This window comes from Ixodes scapularis, unplaced genomic scaffold (genome assembly GCF_016920785.2).
Source record: "Ixodes scapularis isolate PalLabHiFi unplaced genomic scaffold, ASM1692078v2 ptg000058l_1__unscaffolded, whole genome shotgun sequence".
Classification (NCBI taxonomy): Eukaryota; Metazoa; Arthropoda; class Arachnida; order Ixodida; family Ixodidae; genus Ixodes; species Ixodes scapularis.
Window position 1 is genome coordinate 2,586,874 of NW_024609900.1, and position 15,606 is coordinate 2,602,479.

The 15,606-nt window shown below is 46.3% G+C and overlaps 1 protein-coding gene across 1 annotated transcript in view; it reads left to right on the plus strand.

Annotated features, from left to right (window-relative positions):
- Nucleotides 1-5,866, plus strand: part of LOC8028221 (deubiquitinating protein VCPIP1) — a 56,012-nt gene extending 50,146 nt beyond the window's left edge. The window contains exons 15-16 of the mRNA XM_029971407.4: nt 1,612-1,992; nt 5,248-5,866. Coding sequence (XP_029827267.4) covers nt 1,612-1,992; nt 5,248-5,319 — 453 coding nt within the window. The 3' untranslated portion in view covers nt 5,320-5,866. The remainder of the gene's footprint in view (nt 1-1,611; nt 1,993-5,247) is intronic.
- The last annotated feature ends 9,740 nt before the right edge of the window (nt 5,867-15,606 follow it).

Below are 15,606 nucleotides of genomic sequence, written 5' to 3' on the forward strand. Positions count from 1 at the left end.
AACTTCACGTTCCCAAATAAATGCCACTACAAAAAAAAAACCAAAAAAAACTAAGTTTTACGAGTTGACTTTGGCGCCAAGCAGCCAGACCGTCGGCGACAGAGAAAAAAAAAAAACGAAAGAAAAGAGAACTAGCGCTTTCCGACGCGCAAGATGGACCGCACACGATGTTGCAGAAAAGGGCTTCAAGAGCGCGTGCTATGTTCTTCGCGCTACTCCACGCCAGATTGGTTGCGCTGGCTCGTGTCATTTGCTACGGTCCATCTCAGCGGCGTAGAGGAGCAGGCGCGAATTTGCGCACGTTTGGCTTTGCAGCAAACGGCCCGTGTTTCGCCGTACGTTGGTGGCTTTTTGCCGTGGTGCCGTACAATGTGAGCCCGCGCGCGTTCGCTCGAGGCGAATTATCCGGCGCGGAGTCTTCCCGAGTTCGAACGATCAAACTTTTCCTCCCATTGAAACGTATGGGCACTCGCCGGGACTGTTGAACACGATCGAATTAAACGAAAAGTCGAATCAACCGAGGTTGAACTAACGAATGTTTACTGTATGGCATTTTTTCAAAATCAACTTTTTTTGCAGAAATTGTTTTTTCTGGGTAGTGTCCCCCCTTAAGTCAGATTTTAGTGTCTTTTCGGAGAAAAGATTGCTGTCTTCATGGTGTGGCCAGAACATGGTTGACATTTAGACAATAGAATAGAGTGCAATCCATTTGTAACTATACCACATATAACGATATACTGCTTATAACGATCAGTTTATAGAGTCCTTAGACTAGAAACGATCAGTTTTTAGTCCAAATACAATGATAATTTGTTATAACGATTGCATTTTCAGGTTTTCTCACTATCGTTATAAGTGGATTGCACCCTAGATGCTGGAATTTCGTTGCATTACCCCCTCAAAACCTCTTAAAATCTCTTGCGACGAAAGCACATTGATACCGTTCATGAGGCAGCCATTGAACACTCGCAGTTACTATATAATTCCTATTTTTCTTGCACATCATTCTTTCCGTCTTGACTCGAAAAAGTTTGGATGTAATAAACAACCATTTCTCGTAGACAGTACATACATTTTGATCTCTCAAATACCGCGAAACATTCGCTCTAGTGGAATGCAGTTTCAAGGTCACTTCATAGATGGCGCCGGCTTGCCACTGCATTCTCCCATCACAAGAAATCGCAACGATTCAGTCACAAGCGTGCGCGAGGGCGGGACGGGTCTTTACTTTTTCGGCACCTACCGATGTAATGAAAACAAAAGGGCATGCGGAGATCAGCCACCTTGGTGTGCTCTACGAGCCGTCGAACAGGCGGGGATCCTACCATAGTCACTGGCAGGATGAAAACGGCAGAGAGGTCCTTTGGTCGACCCACTTCCAGCGCAGGCTTCGTTGCTTCGACGACACTCTGGCATTTTGGCAAAAAGGAACGAGCGCACAATGGGGGCAGGGTGTCCAGAGAGATGCCCTACTTTTCTCGTCCTCTTCATAACCACAGTAATCCGACTCGTTTTGGCGAAGTTTTCGCGTTTCTCTCCTGCCTTACGTATTGCTGTGCTAGCCTCACCGGAAGCGTGCGTCCCGCGCTGACACGCGACGTCGTCCCGCAGGTGTTCACCTACAACGCGGCGCACGACCGACTAGAACTGTGTTCGGAACCCCACGGACACTTTGCCGTCAGCCGGGATGTCGAGGCAAAGATAGCGGCGGGGCAGGTGGGCAGCACCGGCCAGCACCAAAGCCTCGGCGAGGCAACGCCACCCGCTGCAGGGGCCTCCACGTCCGCCGAGCTCTCGCCATCCACTGAAGGCTCGTTGGCACCAGCCAAGGTCGGCCTTGCCGAGCAGACAAAGAAGCCGTCGGCGACAGCGCTTCGCAAGGGTCCCGGCTTCACGGTGCTCGAGCCGCTGCCGCCGCCAAGCGTCGAGGAGTCGGCCATGCAGAGGCTTCAGTCCGTGGTCTCCATGTTCCAGGAGGAAGAGGAGGAGAAGGTTCGGTTTGGGGGGGGTCTCTGCACTTGTTTAGTTGGTTCCGACTACTGCAATATCCCGAGTCATTGCCCACCCTCCTGCCATCTGAAATTCGTAAAAAAAGGGGGTGGGTTATGCTTCGGTGGGTAGGCATAAAACGTTAGGAAGCTATAAGAATGCCCATTTTCCTGTACGTATCTAGCGTGGCTGCACAGAAGGTGCATTAAACTCAAAACTGGAATTAGTTTCATTGTTTTATGCAAGAAATGCTCATGAAAGGATGTCTTACTATCGCAAAGCCTGTTGCTTGCATACGTCCGATGAACACCGCCAGCCAGCATACAGTGCAAACGTTCCGTGAAAGCATGTTTCTAACGTTTCTAACTACGCTATATTCTCTTCGTCAGTAAAAAACAAAAGTCAACAAGAAAATACAGAAAGCAACCAAGTGCAACGAGCAAGCGAACGGGCAAAAGGAGCGATGAAGAGCGATGCTGGGTAAGCGGGAAGCGATCGCACCCCGCAATTAATTTGGCATCAAGCCAAGTTGAGTACCTTGTGCAATGTTTTTGTTTGGCGCATACATGCGTGCGTCCTTGCGCAATGTGCGTTGAGGCCACATTGTTGCATGGCATGCCACGAACACAGCTTAAAATGGGACGCTTTACAAACGTCTGTGTGCGGCATTTCCACAAATCTTCATCTACCCATCGACTTTGTGTCAAATATTGCACAACCTTACTGACCGCGTTTCCGACGTTCTGGGAGAAGGAGGATATTCGCAGTGACCTTGTTTCGGTGGAGGCAGACTTTGAGTTTACACTCTGCGGTTACATTCCAGAATATGGGAGGTTCGCTGAAACTTGCGATCCCTGAATGGGTTGCCACTTGTGTTATCTTTCCATACTTTTTTTTTTGTTGGAACAAAGTTTGTTGTAAGCAAAACAATGTTTTATTTTGTTATCTATCGTTTTCCTTTCGCACATACCTAATTCGGGATCGCGGAAATCTGAGAAGAAATGCGTAAACAAAGTCTTTCCCTCCTTCGTTTTACTTTGTGACGGACGTCCTCCAATTGTGAAGTCCGTGGCCGCGTCGTTTGGGTAGGATGAATGATCGCGGAGTCTGCGTTTGTGAATATGTTGAGTGGGCAATCGCTCAGTGTTTTTTATTGAAGTCGATATTCACCCAAAAAGTGGGGTAGGTGACGGCTCGGGATATTACGGTGTGCCCGACGCCCCAGCGGTGAGGCGTTGGAACCCCGTAGTGCCCCCTCCCCCCACCTTGCCTGCTGCAGCGTCGGGACCCCGCAGTTGAACGTTGTGACTCCGACGCCCCGCGGCCGAGGTCGCGATGTCCGTCTGAGTGAAATGCCGGCTCCTGCGACGCGATTTGTCACCACGTTCAACACGTGGGCAGGGTGGGACAGTGAACGCTTGCTTCGGGCACCATATTCCCAGTGTCACTTGAACAACCCGGTTCGGGGAGCTGCCGCTGGAGCTTGCTTTGGAGAACTGGCTTCGACCTGCACTTCAGTGCCGAGCCAGATGCAGTCGAGGCGCAGCCATTTCTGCGGCGGCGGCTGCTGCGGGAGCTATACATACCTGGTTGGAGGGATGATGCGGTTGCGCCGTGCTGGGGCTTCCTAGCAAATGGCCCAATCCAGGAATTGTGCCGATGTGGAAATTTTAGTTGCGTAAACATTGGATTTTGAGTTCGAAGCAAGCTCAAAGTAAATAGTGGTTTTGGCCGAATATTTTTTGATCGAACATCGAATAGTTTTTCTAAGCCTTTCACTACTGCACCATGCTTAAACGTAAATGCAGCTGAACTCTTGGGGGTTGTTTCCAAGCTTCCACTTGTCAATTTTTAAGCCAAGTTAATTTTGATCCATTTTTTTTTTTTTTTTTTTTTTACTTTGGCCTGTTAAAGTTTAATGGGTACATATGGATGGCAAGTAAGCGATCCATTTGACATTAAATTAAACATCTGTAGATGCCAAGCTATACCTAGTTGAGGGGATTGGTAAATATTCTTCCTATATGCAAATATATTTTCTTAAGTCCCGAATGATTAACGCAGGTTTTCAGGGCATCTTTGCCTAACGTTTGTTTACCCATGCATAATAGCCAGTTTAATTTTGAAAATTTTACTGGAATGTAGATGTCAACATTCAGTTTCTTTTTAAATAAACCAGGCTTGTGTGTGCACCATCCCACTCTAAAAGTGCTTTTCTCCTAGGCACGCTGCTGCGATATTTGTACTTTTCAAACCATTTACCACTGCAGGTTTGCCCCGTCGAATGCACTTCTTACTGAGCGTCGGTGCACCACGGAGAAGCCACATCTGCAGAAGCGAGCTCTGCAGGTGTTGCTTTTCCTCAGTGCACTGGTGCTCGATAAGAAACACGCTCAGCGAGGCTAATTTTCCGTAATCGACACTTCGAAAAATACGAATGTCGCAGTTCATCCCGAAGCGAATATCGAATAGCGTATTATTCGAAACTACTATTCTAAAATTAGAATATTCACGCAACACTAAAAATTTAAAAGGAATAAAGACCGAAGATTGTACTTGTGTCAGCAAAGCGGTATACGCTGCATCGTTAAAATGAAGCATGTACTGCTAACCTGAGTAACGAAAGGGTGGAGCCAGAGTTTTGTCTTTCTTTTCCTTTCGCCGCCAACTCCTTATTGGCGGAGAAGGGTGTCACATGCGGCAAATTTTACTGTACTTGTTTGCTGGACGCACTTGCTTCACCTATTCTCTTTATCAAAGCAGAGGTTTTTCCTCCGCTTCCAGTCAGCTCTGGGATGTTTTTTTGCCAGGGGAAAGGCAACTTTCGCTAACATTCTTGGACAAAGCCTCATAGCATGCTAATTACGTAGGGCAGGATGTAGCCAGTCATGCTCACTGCTGGCTGTCATCATGGCCTCTGCTGTTGTTTTCAGTCCCCCAACCCCCTCGAAAACAAGAAGGGGCAGACGACAGGAGGTGGCGAGGGGGAAAGCCGCAGTGTTTTGCGTGGTTGACGTCCTCAGCGAAAACTTTATTATCTTTTAGAAGCGTGCACGCCTTTTTAGCCGCGCACAGCAGAAAACATTTCCTATTTAGACAGCCCTTAATGGGTCGAAAAGAGCAGCGCTTCGTCATTCGCTACTCTTTCCGTTAACAAAATGACGGTCTTCCGCATGCCATGTAGGAAAGCTGATTCACAGGCTTGTAAGAGTTCATGATGGGCTCGAATAACTGTTTTTTCTTCATTGTTTACCGCAGGTAACCGTCGAAGAGGCTTCAGAGGTCCATCACAAGGCAACCGACGAGTCCGAAAAAATGGACTTGGACTGAGAAAGCAACTCTGAAGACAAAAAAAAAAAAAAGAGTTGTGTGGACTTGCGTGTGTTTCAGAGAGATTCCACATTGTGATATTTTTTTTCGTCTCTCTCCATTTCTCGACCGGAAGCCCGGTACCATTGATGCGGCGGAGAGAACACAGTCCAAGAAATGGCAGAAATTTTGACGACTGAAATATTTATATCTAGTCTTATCTTTTTTTTTTTTTTTTTTTGTCTGGCTCATTTTTAACTACGCGTGGCTACGACGGTAGCAGACGGTGCAGACAACACTTGTGTTATTCGCCCGTACAAAAAAAAAAAAAAAAAAAAAACCTCAAAAACCGTTGTTTTCTATTTTTTTTTTTTTTTTTTTTGTGAAAAGGGCAGAAGCAACTTCTGAAGGGGGGGATAGTACGACTTTGTAAATTTGTAAGAGAGCTTAGAACCTTGTACAGCTTTGAAGTGTTTTTTTTTTTTGTGTGTGTGCGTGTGTCTTTTTGAAGGGGTTTCGCATCCGACGAATTGACAAATACACGTTCTCTTTGGAGGCCTTTGGTGGACCTGACTTGGTTTTGAGTCTTGTGGCCTTAAAGGCTGGTTCAGCGCTGAGATAGGACAAAGTCGGCGCTGCATCAGCAAGGTCGGCGCTGTTTCCAGCACATAACTATCGGCGCCAAGTTGGCACCGCTCTGTGCGTGTTAGCGTGCTTTTACTGTGCCGAATTGCACAGGAGGTCAGGCCATTGCATTGAGGTGGCATATGCTGTTTTTTGGCCTGCAAAATGCATCTCTCCGAAGCTAATGTGGTGACTGAAACGAGGCAGTGTTTGTAATAGTGCAACATTAAAATGTGTGCCGATCGGTTTACGACATCTGCGCTGTTTCACCGTAAGTGGGAAGGATGCCACGGCGACAAGAGCAAGCTCCACACTTTCGAGTGCACCCATGGTTCGCTATTTTCTTTGCAGCACAGTTTTTCAGCAAGATGCTCACATTGGTAGCCTTGATTCCGCTCCTTCTAAACGTCAAATGAGTTATAATTGTTAAATAATGAGCAAGTGTTGAAAGTTACGAAGTTTCAAAATATTGAAAAGTAGGGCTGTTAATTTATCAATTGACCTTTCGATTAATAGTGGGCCTTTCCAAGCACTATCAGACATTCTTTCTTTTTTCTTTTTAGTCGAATTAAGTGCAATGAAACTTCACAAGGGCGTCTTTACGTGGTCCACTTATACTCCGATTTCACGAATGGGTTATGCGGAGAGCAAGTCGTCTGGTTCTTGCGCAGGGGTTGCGGGGACGATGGAACGACGCCACGATTGATTGGCTTTGATAGGAAGGATAGTGGGTAGGCCTCAATGCTAGATGCCTTAAAATCTACCCACTATTTTTTTTTTTTTTTTTCAATCGGCCAATAAGAATTTTCATTCTGACATCATCGCAACCCTGTGCAAGAAGCAGACGAACTTGCACTCCGCATAGGAAAAAGATTGAAGCCTAAACAATCTGCCGTAATATCCCGAGATAGCACACCTGAAATAGAAAGCAAATCGGAGGACGGGAATGGGGAAGGGAATAAGGAGTAAGCTAACAATTGCAATGTGCAAAAAGAAAAAAATAGTTATATTTTTACCCAATTAATATTTTGCAACAGAGTAGCGTATTTTTTTTAATAAAGCCAAAAGACGCAACTGCGCGAAACCGAAACCGAAACCCGGCGGAGGTCGGAGAAGTGGAGAGAGGAGAGCGAGTGGCGGAAGTCACGTGGCTACACCCGACCGTGTTTTTTGTTTTTTTTTTCTCCTTCCCGGTAGCAGACGACATGCGGCGTACGGAAACTGTTCGCCGTGGGATTCTTTTGCAGTTATGTATGTTCCGCTCGTTGTTCTGTACTCCAAGATGAGTTGCATTGTACATTGAGGAGTTGGAGATGAGTGGTGAGTGCCCGTGGTGAATTTTGATCGGCTTCGAAAAGAATACACCCAAGATGTTGCGTGAAGAGCTGGCTCACATGTCCTGCGTCCGAAACAGAAGTGGCATTGTGCGACAGAGTTTCCGAAAGATCAACGGGATCGGGACTAATGGCTGGCTGCAATTCCTGTAGACCATTTACGGGCACCTCGGAAAGCGGACGCTACCTGATTTATATGCTCCTTGCATTTTGTGGAAAGTGATTACATTGAGTTCGCAGGTGTCAAAAAAGAAATCCCATACCATTTAATTCGGCGACGTGTCGTCCACAACATTTGTTTCTTATTTTTTTTTTTTTTTTTTGTTTCTTCAGTGATAATGGTAAAAAAAAAATGTAGACATCAAAAAACATGAAAAAAAAAAAAAAAAAAAGTTTCACGGAGGATCGAACCCGGTCCTACGGCGTGTGAAGCGGACGTCTTTCCCACTAAGCTACTGGGGCACATCGAAAGTAAGGGATCTGTTTCCTTAGTAACAATTCAGCCGATAAACTGTAAGTTGGAAAGTTTGCTGCCGATTTTCCTCTAGCAAAAGCACTCCCGGGTCGAAGTCGGGATGCACCACGCATTGACGACATTCTCACCTTGTAAAGAAATCGTACGCGTGCATATTCAACTCGATGTAGACACGTCGTGCTTGCCGTTTGCGCGAGCGATGTCTTCAGCCACGAGAAGGGAGCGACGGCTCGGCGACGTCTTCGTGCAAATCGGTTTGGTGGTCGGGCGTGTCGTACGGAATGAATACCAATTCTTTTGATTAGTCCCAAATTTCTCTTTTAAAGGTAGACAGAATTCGCCAGTACCGCGAACGACAGTTCTGAAATAGAGGTCCCACGCCCGTCGTCCGCTGCCATCGCCGTCCCTGCGAGTCCCACGATACGCGAAACGACGCACGCACAGAATGCTTCCGGTTGTTTGTGCAACTTTTTTTTTCAATCAACGTATTTGCAGCTTTTTAGAAGCCACAAAAAATGGGTTTCATATTTTTTTCCATCTTTAATATTGAGTGTGTGCCTTCAGTGACCCACGACTTTGATTAAATTTGGTGGTCGCATCGATACCTTAGAAAACGGCCCGTGACCGCGGAAAAGAGAGTGAGCGAGACTCGAACCGGCCAGTTCTTGATCGGCGGTTTTCGGGCGGAAAGAAACTGAATTTCGAGCCGCAAATTTTGTTCTGGGTAGTTGAGCTCTCATATGTCACGTACAACTAAAAACCTCGGCGAGCATAAATGCCCTGTCAGTGTCCCGTTTCTGCCGATGTCATCATTGATCAAGGTTCTGCAATTACTAGAAGCAAGCTATCTTGCGGTGTTTTTGAAAAAAAGAATGGCAAATCCGGTGAAAAATGGGGGTAAATTATCAGAATACTGCAAAATTCTTGAACCCCCCCCCCCCCCCCCCCCCTTTCCCCATCCATCCCGATTCCCTGTGTTTCTTCTATGCTTGGGGAGGAAAATGGTCAAAATTGTATGATTGATGCTGGATGATGCTGATTGGGGATTCATGCTGGATGATGGTGGAATTCTCTTGGTGCGTCTCGTGGTGTGGTAGATCGCGTGTTTGATACAGCTAGGGAAAAACGTCCTGGGCTATGCCATGGGCAAGGGGAGATAACCCGGAGATAACCTCAAGTAAAGTAGGGTTCTGCAAACGAGACCGCTCAAGTTTACCGCACCTGTGTTTTTGACGCTGTTGTGAAACTGTTTAGCGCAAATTCAAGTAAGACCTTTTATTCCCCCAACATTGGCACTGAACTGGCGTGGCCCACTTGTGAGGCTGTGCAAAAAATTATAAAATCTCGGGACATACGGTCGTACTCCGATGTGAATTATGTTGTTGAGTAACCTTCAACGTGTAAATCCTCAAATAGATTTACACGTCTTTACTAAGCCCTCGGCGCACGGATTTCACAAAAACCGAAACTGTAACTTGAATGGAATGTGTTGGCCTTCCACCTCCTCGTATCGGCGTCTTCGGCAGATTACAAAACAAGTTAATATTCATTGGCTTGTCTCTTCGAGAGTTTTTAAAATAAAATAAATAGAAATAGTTTTGAAATATTTAAATTTTACGAAACGACAATCCAATCCCTGGCAGCCCTGGCAGCGCACGCGCGCTGGTTCAAAAAGACAAAGCCTTGAATCAAGGCTTTGTCAGCTTTGTTGTGCCCTTGATGTTCTTGAATATGTCTACCGCTGCCCTACGCTTTGTCTTTGCCTGAACCGGTTGCAGAAAACGTTTGACCTTTGTAGCGAGTTGACTTGAGAGTCCACAGCCAGCAGCTGTTTTCCACCGGAGTCGTCGCATCACAGTGTCTGCGGCACTGTAATGAGGAACTGCTGCGTCTTCAAGTGCGGTGTCTACGAATCCGACGTTGTCGGATTGTCGGCAGGGATCGCTCGATTCCACCGGGGTGTGTTTAGGCATTTTCCAGACGACCTGGTAGATAAAAAAGGCCAAGCCCCGACTGAAAAAAGGGCGCTTTTCCGACGCTGCAGCTCAAAGGAGCGCCGACTGCGAAAAGCAGGATACCGATGCGCAGTCGGACCGGTAAGTGGCCTTCGGTGATTGCGGATTACCGGTCGAGCCAATCCGACGCAGTCTTACAACACCAAATGCGCACCAACATGGTGTTTGCCATGTGGCTGTACATGTTTTGTCATCACTTCTATGCAACTTCTAGTCGCGCATCAAAGACTTGCTGCCCATGGCATCCTAGCTGCTCAGAATAAAGAAGGGTGTGTAGCTTTCAAGCCGAAACCAGAAATCCGAAAACCAGAAGCCACCACCCACGAGTTGGATTGCTTACTTGCCATAGTTTGTTTATCCTGCGGCCACACTTCTTCCGCGTATCGTTTTCGTAGTCTCCCAGTGGCAACATTTTTCCATTCTCTCGCGCAACAGTGCTAGAGGACCAGATGAGAGACCACCTACTTCAAAGAATAGATCTTCGCTCAGCGAGGATCGTGTGGGAGTGCCCCCTTCCGATTACGCCTGGGGGGACTGATCGAACATACTTATCACAACTAATTTGTGTAGAGGGGGCAGTCTAACTGCAGCAGTATGGTTCAAGTTGGTGTCACTGACTACTGTTTCAGAGTACTGCATTCCCATTCTTTAATGCTTTGCCGAAAACCAGAGCCGTGTGTATAGACCTTTCCAACAAACGCCTTCTGCGAGCTGCCATCTTTTCTTACTGGACTGTTAAACGCCTTCTGAGCACGCGCAATAGCGCCTCTTGCGAAAAATCGTACGCCGCGCCTGCGTAACAGTCCAGTGACTCGACATTTTTCGCCTGGGCGATAAGCGATGGAAAGGTCTATACAGAGAGTTTCGTCAATGGGAGGCGTGGGCAGAGCCAGGGTGTGCTCCAGACGCAGAAAGAGGGCTTGGTATGCACTTTTGGCCAACCAGAAGCCGAAAAGAATCCACTAGCAGTGGTAGTGAGAAATCGTTTTAATTGTTTTAATAAGCGTGTAAGAGTTGAATTAAGTAAGACAGCACTACATTGGGACAGTGAAGAGCATTGTTTGCATTTGGAAATGACATTTCGCGAGCCATGATCGCGCATAGTTCCGCCGTGCCTGCTGAACAGGACAATCGGAGGACCCTCACTAGTGCGCTTCCCGTTTCCATTACGGGAGGGCAAAAAACGAGCTGGAGACGCGAATACAGCTCTGCCGAAAACAGTCCCACTCTAGTCGTGTATGTTTTTATTTTCTGCGGCATCACTGGATGGCAGAGATCACGCGAAATGTGTGCCGTCGCTATCATTATCTCTTTTTCTAATCACATCCATGAGTTGCCATATTAAGTTCAGCCAGCTTCTACTGCAATGCTCCGGGTCGCTTCTCAGCCACTTAGCGCCATGGCACACATATTCTTATAGAATCGCATCTGAATGTTCCGCATTTTGCGGCTTTCATATGTCTCCTTGTTGTGCCTTCGGGTGTCGAAGCAGGTCAGAGAATGGCAAAAGACTCTTCTGCTTCCCGTCAGGCACGAGCGCCAGTGTGAAATGAAGGAGTGTTTGGCTTGCCATTATAAAACGGAAAAATTCTAAGCCCACTGCGGGAAGCAGGCTTTGTGAGGCAAGTGCATTTCACTGGTCTTCAGTATGTATTGCTCGTCTCCTCGCAGCCGATCAGGCTGCTTCGACTAAGCTTGGTTCGGCGCGAATGATGCTTAGAAGAATGGTTGCTTCTGAATAAGAATTATATTGTAGTGCTTTTTATTCAAATTGCTTCGCTTCGTATGAAGCATACAAAAATATGTAGCAAGTAGCTTTGCATGCACAATTCGAAGCATGAATGTCCGGGTGACTCATAACGCAATTTAAGTAAACAGTCTTGTGTGAATAGGCCCTCAAACTATTGTAATTTTAGTTTCTTTTTTTGACATTGTTAATTTTTTTTTTTTTTCGGCACAAAAAACATTAATGATGCCTTGACACCATGATAGGTATGTCACTTGATGCCTCAAGTGAATGAGATGCATCTTGCTGCTCTAGTAGAATGAATGGTGACACAAATATCCTTGGTTTTTGCTAGTCACTGATTTCATATCGGGCCATTCTAACAACTCTCGGACACCTCCTATTGTCTGCATTTGCTGCAAGCTTCATATGTCCAGCAAAGCAATTGTCAAGCTATCACAAGGGCTTGATACTAGCATGTTTCAATCTCTGTTCCTGTCCGGTCCTGAACATCTTGTATGCTGTTGTAAATAAATTGATGAAATGCTTCTGCATTTTTTACCACAGTCTCTTGAACGCTCAAAAAACGTAAATAAAAAAAGGCCAGGGGCCTAATGTGATGGCAGAAGTAAGCGGCTAAGCTCTTGCCAATAAGTTTGCCACTACAATGGGAACACGGCACAGACCACCCTCATCAAGTGAATTATTGGTATTTTTGGATATTTAGAAGTGATTAGTGACTCATCTCAAAATGAGGTATTTTGCCAGTGAGGTTTGACTACCAGCCTGACGGTCTTTAGCATGAGCCATGAAGTAATGATTACACAAGTCCAGCTAAACTGCACTGTAAATGTTGTCGCAAATGACTTGGAGGAACACTGACACCTCCCAAAATATTTTTTGTTTTTTTGCCAGGCGATCTATTATGGTGCCAGAAGATTACCTAATCAATATTTTGCTACAGTATCGCATTTTTTAATAAAGGAAAAAAATGCAACTGCTCGAAGCCGAAATGGACTGGGGAGGAAGAAAAAATGTAGAGGAGAAGAAAGATACCGGAAGTCACGTGGCTGTGCAACTTTTTTTTGTTTCAATCAACGTAATCAGACCTTCTTAGAAGCTACAAAAATGGGTATCATAATTTTTGTCCATTTCTAGTATTGAGTGTGTGATTTCGATGACCCGCAACTTTGATTATATTTAGTGGTTGTTTCTAAACCTTAGAAAATGGCACGTTACCATAAAGAAGAGAGTGAGCGTGACTCAAGCCGGCCAGTTCTTGACCGGCAGTTTTCGGGTGGAAAGAAAACGAGTTTCGAGCCGCAAATTGTGTTCTAAGTAGTTGAACTCTCATATGTCATGTACAAATAAAAACCCTGGCAAGCATAAATACCCTGTCAGTATTCCTTCAAAGGGCTGCTGCAAGGACTTTTTTACTGGTTTTTAATTTGCACCAAACCTGAGCGCACTGAACGTACTAACTTAATGAAACCTTTCTTCTCTCGAATTTCACTTTATTTTAAAAGTTATAGGCAAACCAAAATTACAAAAACAAGCAAAAAATAACCTCCTTCATGACGCCCTTGGCCGCTTGAGTGGCCGTGAGCTAGAGGAAGGGTAGTGAGCTCAGCGAGCGCTCACGGCTGCCGCACTCCGTGTCAACGGCTTGAGAGGGCGCCACTAAAGCATGTTCTGGATAGGCTGTATGAAGCGGGCAGCGAGGGCGGCCCGCATTGCATTTGCTGCATGATTAAACACTAATTCGGCACGACACTTCATTGGCCACAAATGACAGCAAACACTGGGTAAAGATCAGTTCAGAACGGGAGCCACTTCACGCTGCCATATTGCTAAATGGCCAAACCGCGAACCAAACCTCCTCGCCGAAGGCCTTCAGAACGCTCAGAACCGGTCGGATCCTCGAGCTCGTAACGACTGCAGCGCCGCCGCGTACATCAGGGACCTTTCTATGCTCGCCGCTCGTCGGTGCCTGATCCTACTACACCAGTCTAGGATGCACCGCCTTTTCCACCGCTTGGTGGCGGGTATGTCAACGGGTCATTTCTTGTTTCAGTACTTTATAAGGTGCATTTGTTTCTTTTCTGATCTAAAATTTTGAACAAAAAAATGAAAGACGTTTACAATCGCGTGTAACGCCGAATTAGAGCAGCAGCTCTTGAGGAGGAGGGGAAGGTACGGGGAGGAGGCTATGCCTCTCCCCCTTTCCTGCTCGCCTCCCATTTAGGGGAAAATTTTCCGCTATATTTTGCGGGGAAATTTTCTTGCTAACTTTAGCGGGGACATCTTTCCGCTAAATTTAGCGGGAAAATTTTTCTGCTAAATTTAGCGAGAAAATTTTTCCGCTAAATTTAGCGGGAAAAATTTTCCGCTCAATTTAGCGGGGAAATTTACCCATAATGCGCCGTGTGGTTACACCGACTGCGACGCCGACGCCGCTCAAGCCAGAAACGGGCGCCTAAGAGCTGCGCTCTAAAACTACTTTTATAAATAATTGAAACGGTTTGTGCCACTTATATTTTGTATTTCAACTAAAAAGAAGCTTTTAGTAGCTCTGACCAGTAGTAAGCCCAGGACCAAAGACTTCACATTTTGTGTGCTTTCGGCACCGCAGGTCGCCCCCGTTGGTGGAGGAGGTTTCCGCGTCGTCCGGTTAAAATATAACGCACTGATATTTAGTTACTTTCTCCGTGCCCCATGGCTTGCCCGAACCCCAAGAGACATGGAAGCCACAAAAAAGGTAGACGCTTAAATATGATTGCACGGCCCCTTTAAGGCGATAGACTAGAAATCCAATGGGGTCTCCCCGCACAGGTTCGAATCCTGTCAACTTCGCAAACTTTTTTTTTTCATTTTTTTTTTTTTTTGCTTTTTATAGCATCTATGCACAGCGCCACACACACACCCGAAATACCTGTCGACAACAACAGCGATGCATTGTGCATACAGTTATTGTACAGTGTACTATGCTAGGCTCCAAAATGGTGGCACGGATATGGATGAATTTGAGTGCCATTGCACGGAGCTTGGGAGTTTTGGTACTCTGGAAACCTGTTCAGTGACTCTAGTTGAAGTGATCTTCATTATCTTGCCATGACTGGCAGTGGGCAAACTTGATATTCCTGTGCTTTGGGAGAGCTGATGCATGAAACAAATTTGCAATATAGTCAAGGTGTTTAGATCAGTGTTGAACTAAGAGTATGGCTTGGTGTTTCGGACACGGAGATAAGCTTACTTTGTATTCTCCCTTACAGAGACTGATGCCCCTGCTGTTTCAGCCTATGGGGGCTTTCCTTCTGAGGATGCCAGTGCTCTGTTTCGCTCCCATGAGTACCTGAATCTAAGCCAAGCTACCACCGTTGTGGTGAAGCAAGACAAGCTCCTCTTGCAGCACAACTCATAGATTGTACAACCACTTTGCATTGAGTTTGTCTTGTGGCGAAACTGGTTTACTGAGGTTGCCAGACTGCTCTTTACAGCTGACTGAAACTGGACATTAACATCAGATCGGATACATATTCCTTTCTGAACAAAGAACAAACCTGAAACTCTACAACTTGACTAACATGCCTGATTGAAGTGTTCATCATAAGTAAGCTTAACTTTCTTCTTCTTTGGTTTTGATGATACTGTAGTGGGAGGTTGCATAGGCACCGGCGCTGGATGGTCTGTAGGACCGTCCATTATTTAACTTTCGTGGTCATAAGTTCCCTGGTGCTGCTCATTTTCCTCGTTGGGCACTTGTGGTGTAACATCCATGTCCTCCAAGTCGGAGATGGTTTCTTCAAATTCTTCCTTGCTCACAAGTAAATGCTGCTGTCAGGAGCCCCCCCAAGCACCCTTTTCCCAGTTCAGCCAAAGCGATCCTGGAGAAGGAGCACTTTCGAGGGATTTTTCAACTTTCTGCGAGGGGTTGGCCCACTGACTTTTCCTCAAGCCTTGTTTCAAAGACGTGCTTTCCACCCCCATTCCCCACCACGCGTCTGACAGGAGACTGAGTAGAATATCCTTGTCGTATGCAAGAAGATGCTCTGAAGGGCCGCCTCGGGGGTTCCTTCCCTTTTTCCCTCTCATGTAGGTATACGAGAGTCATGCAACGACAGCAGCAACGTGTGG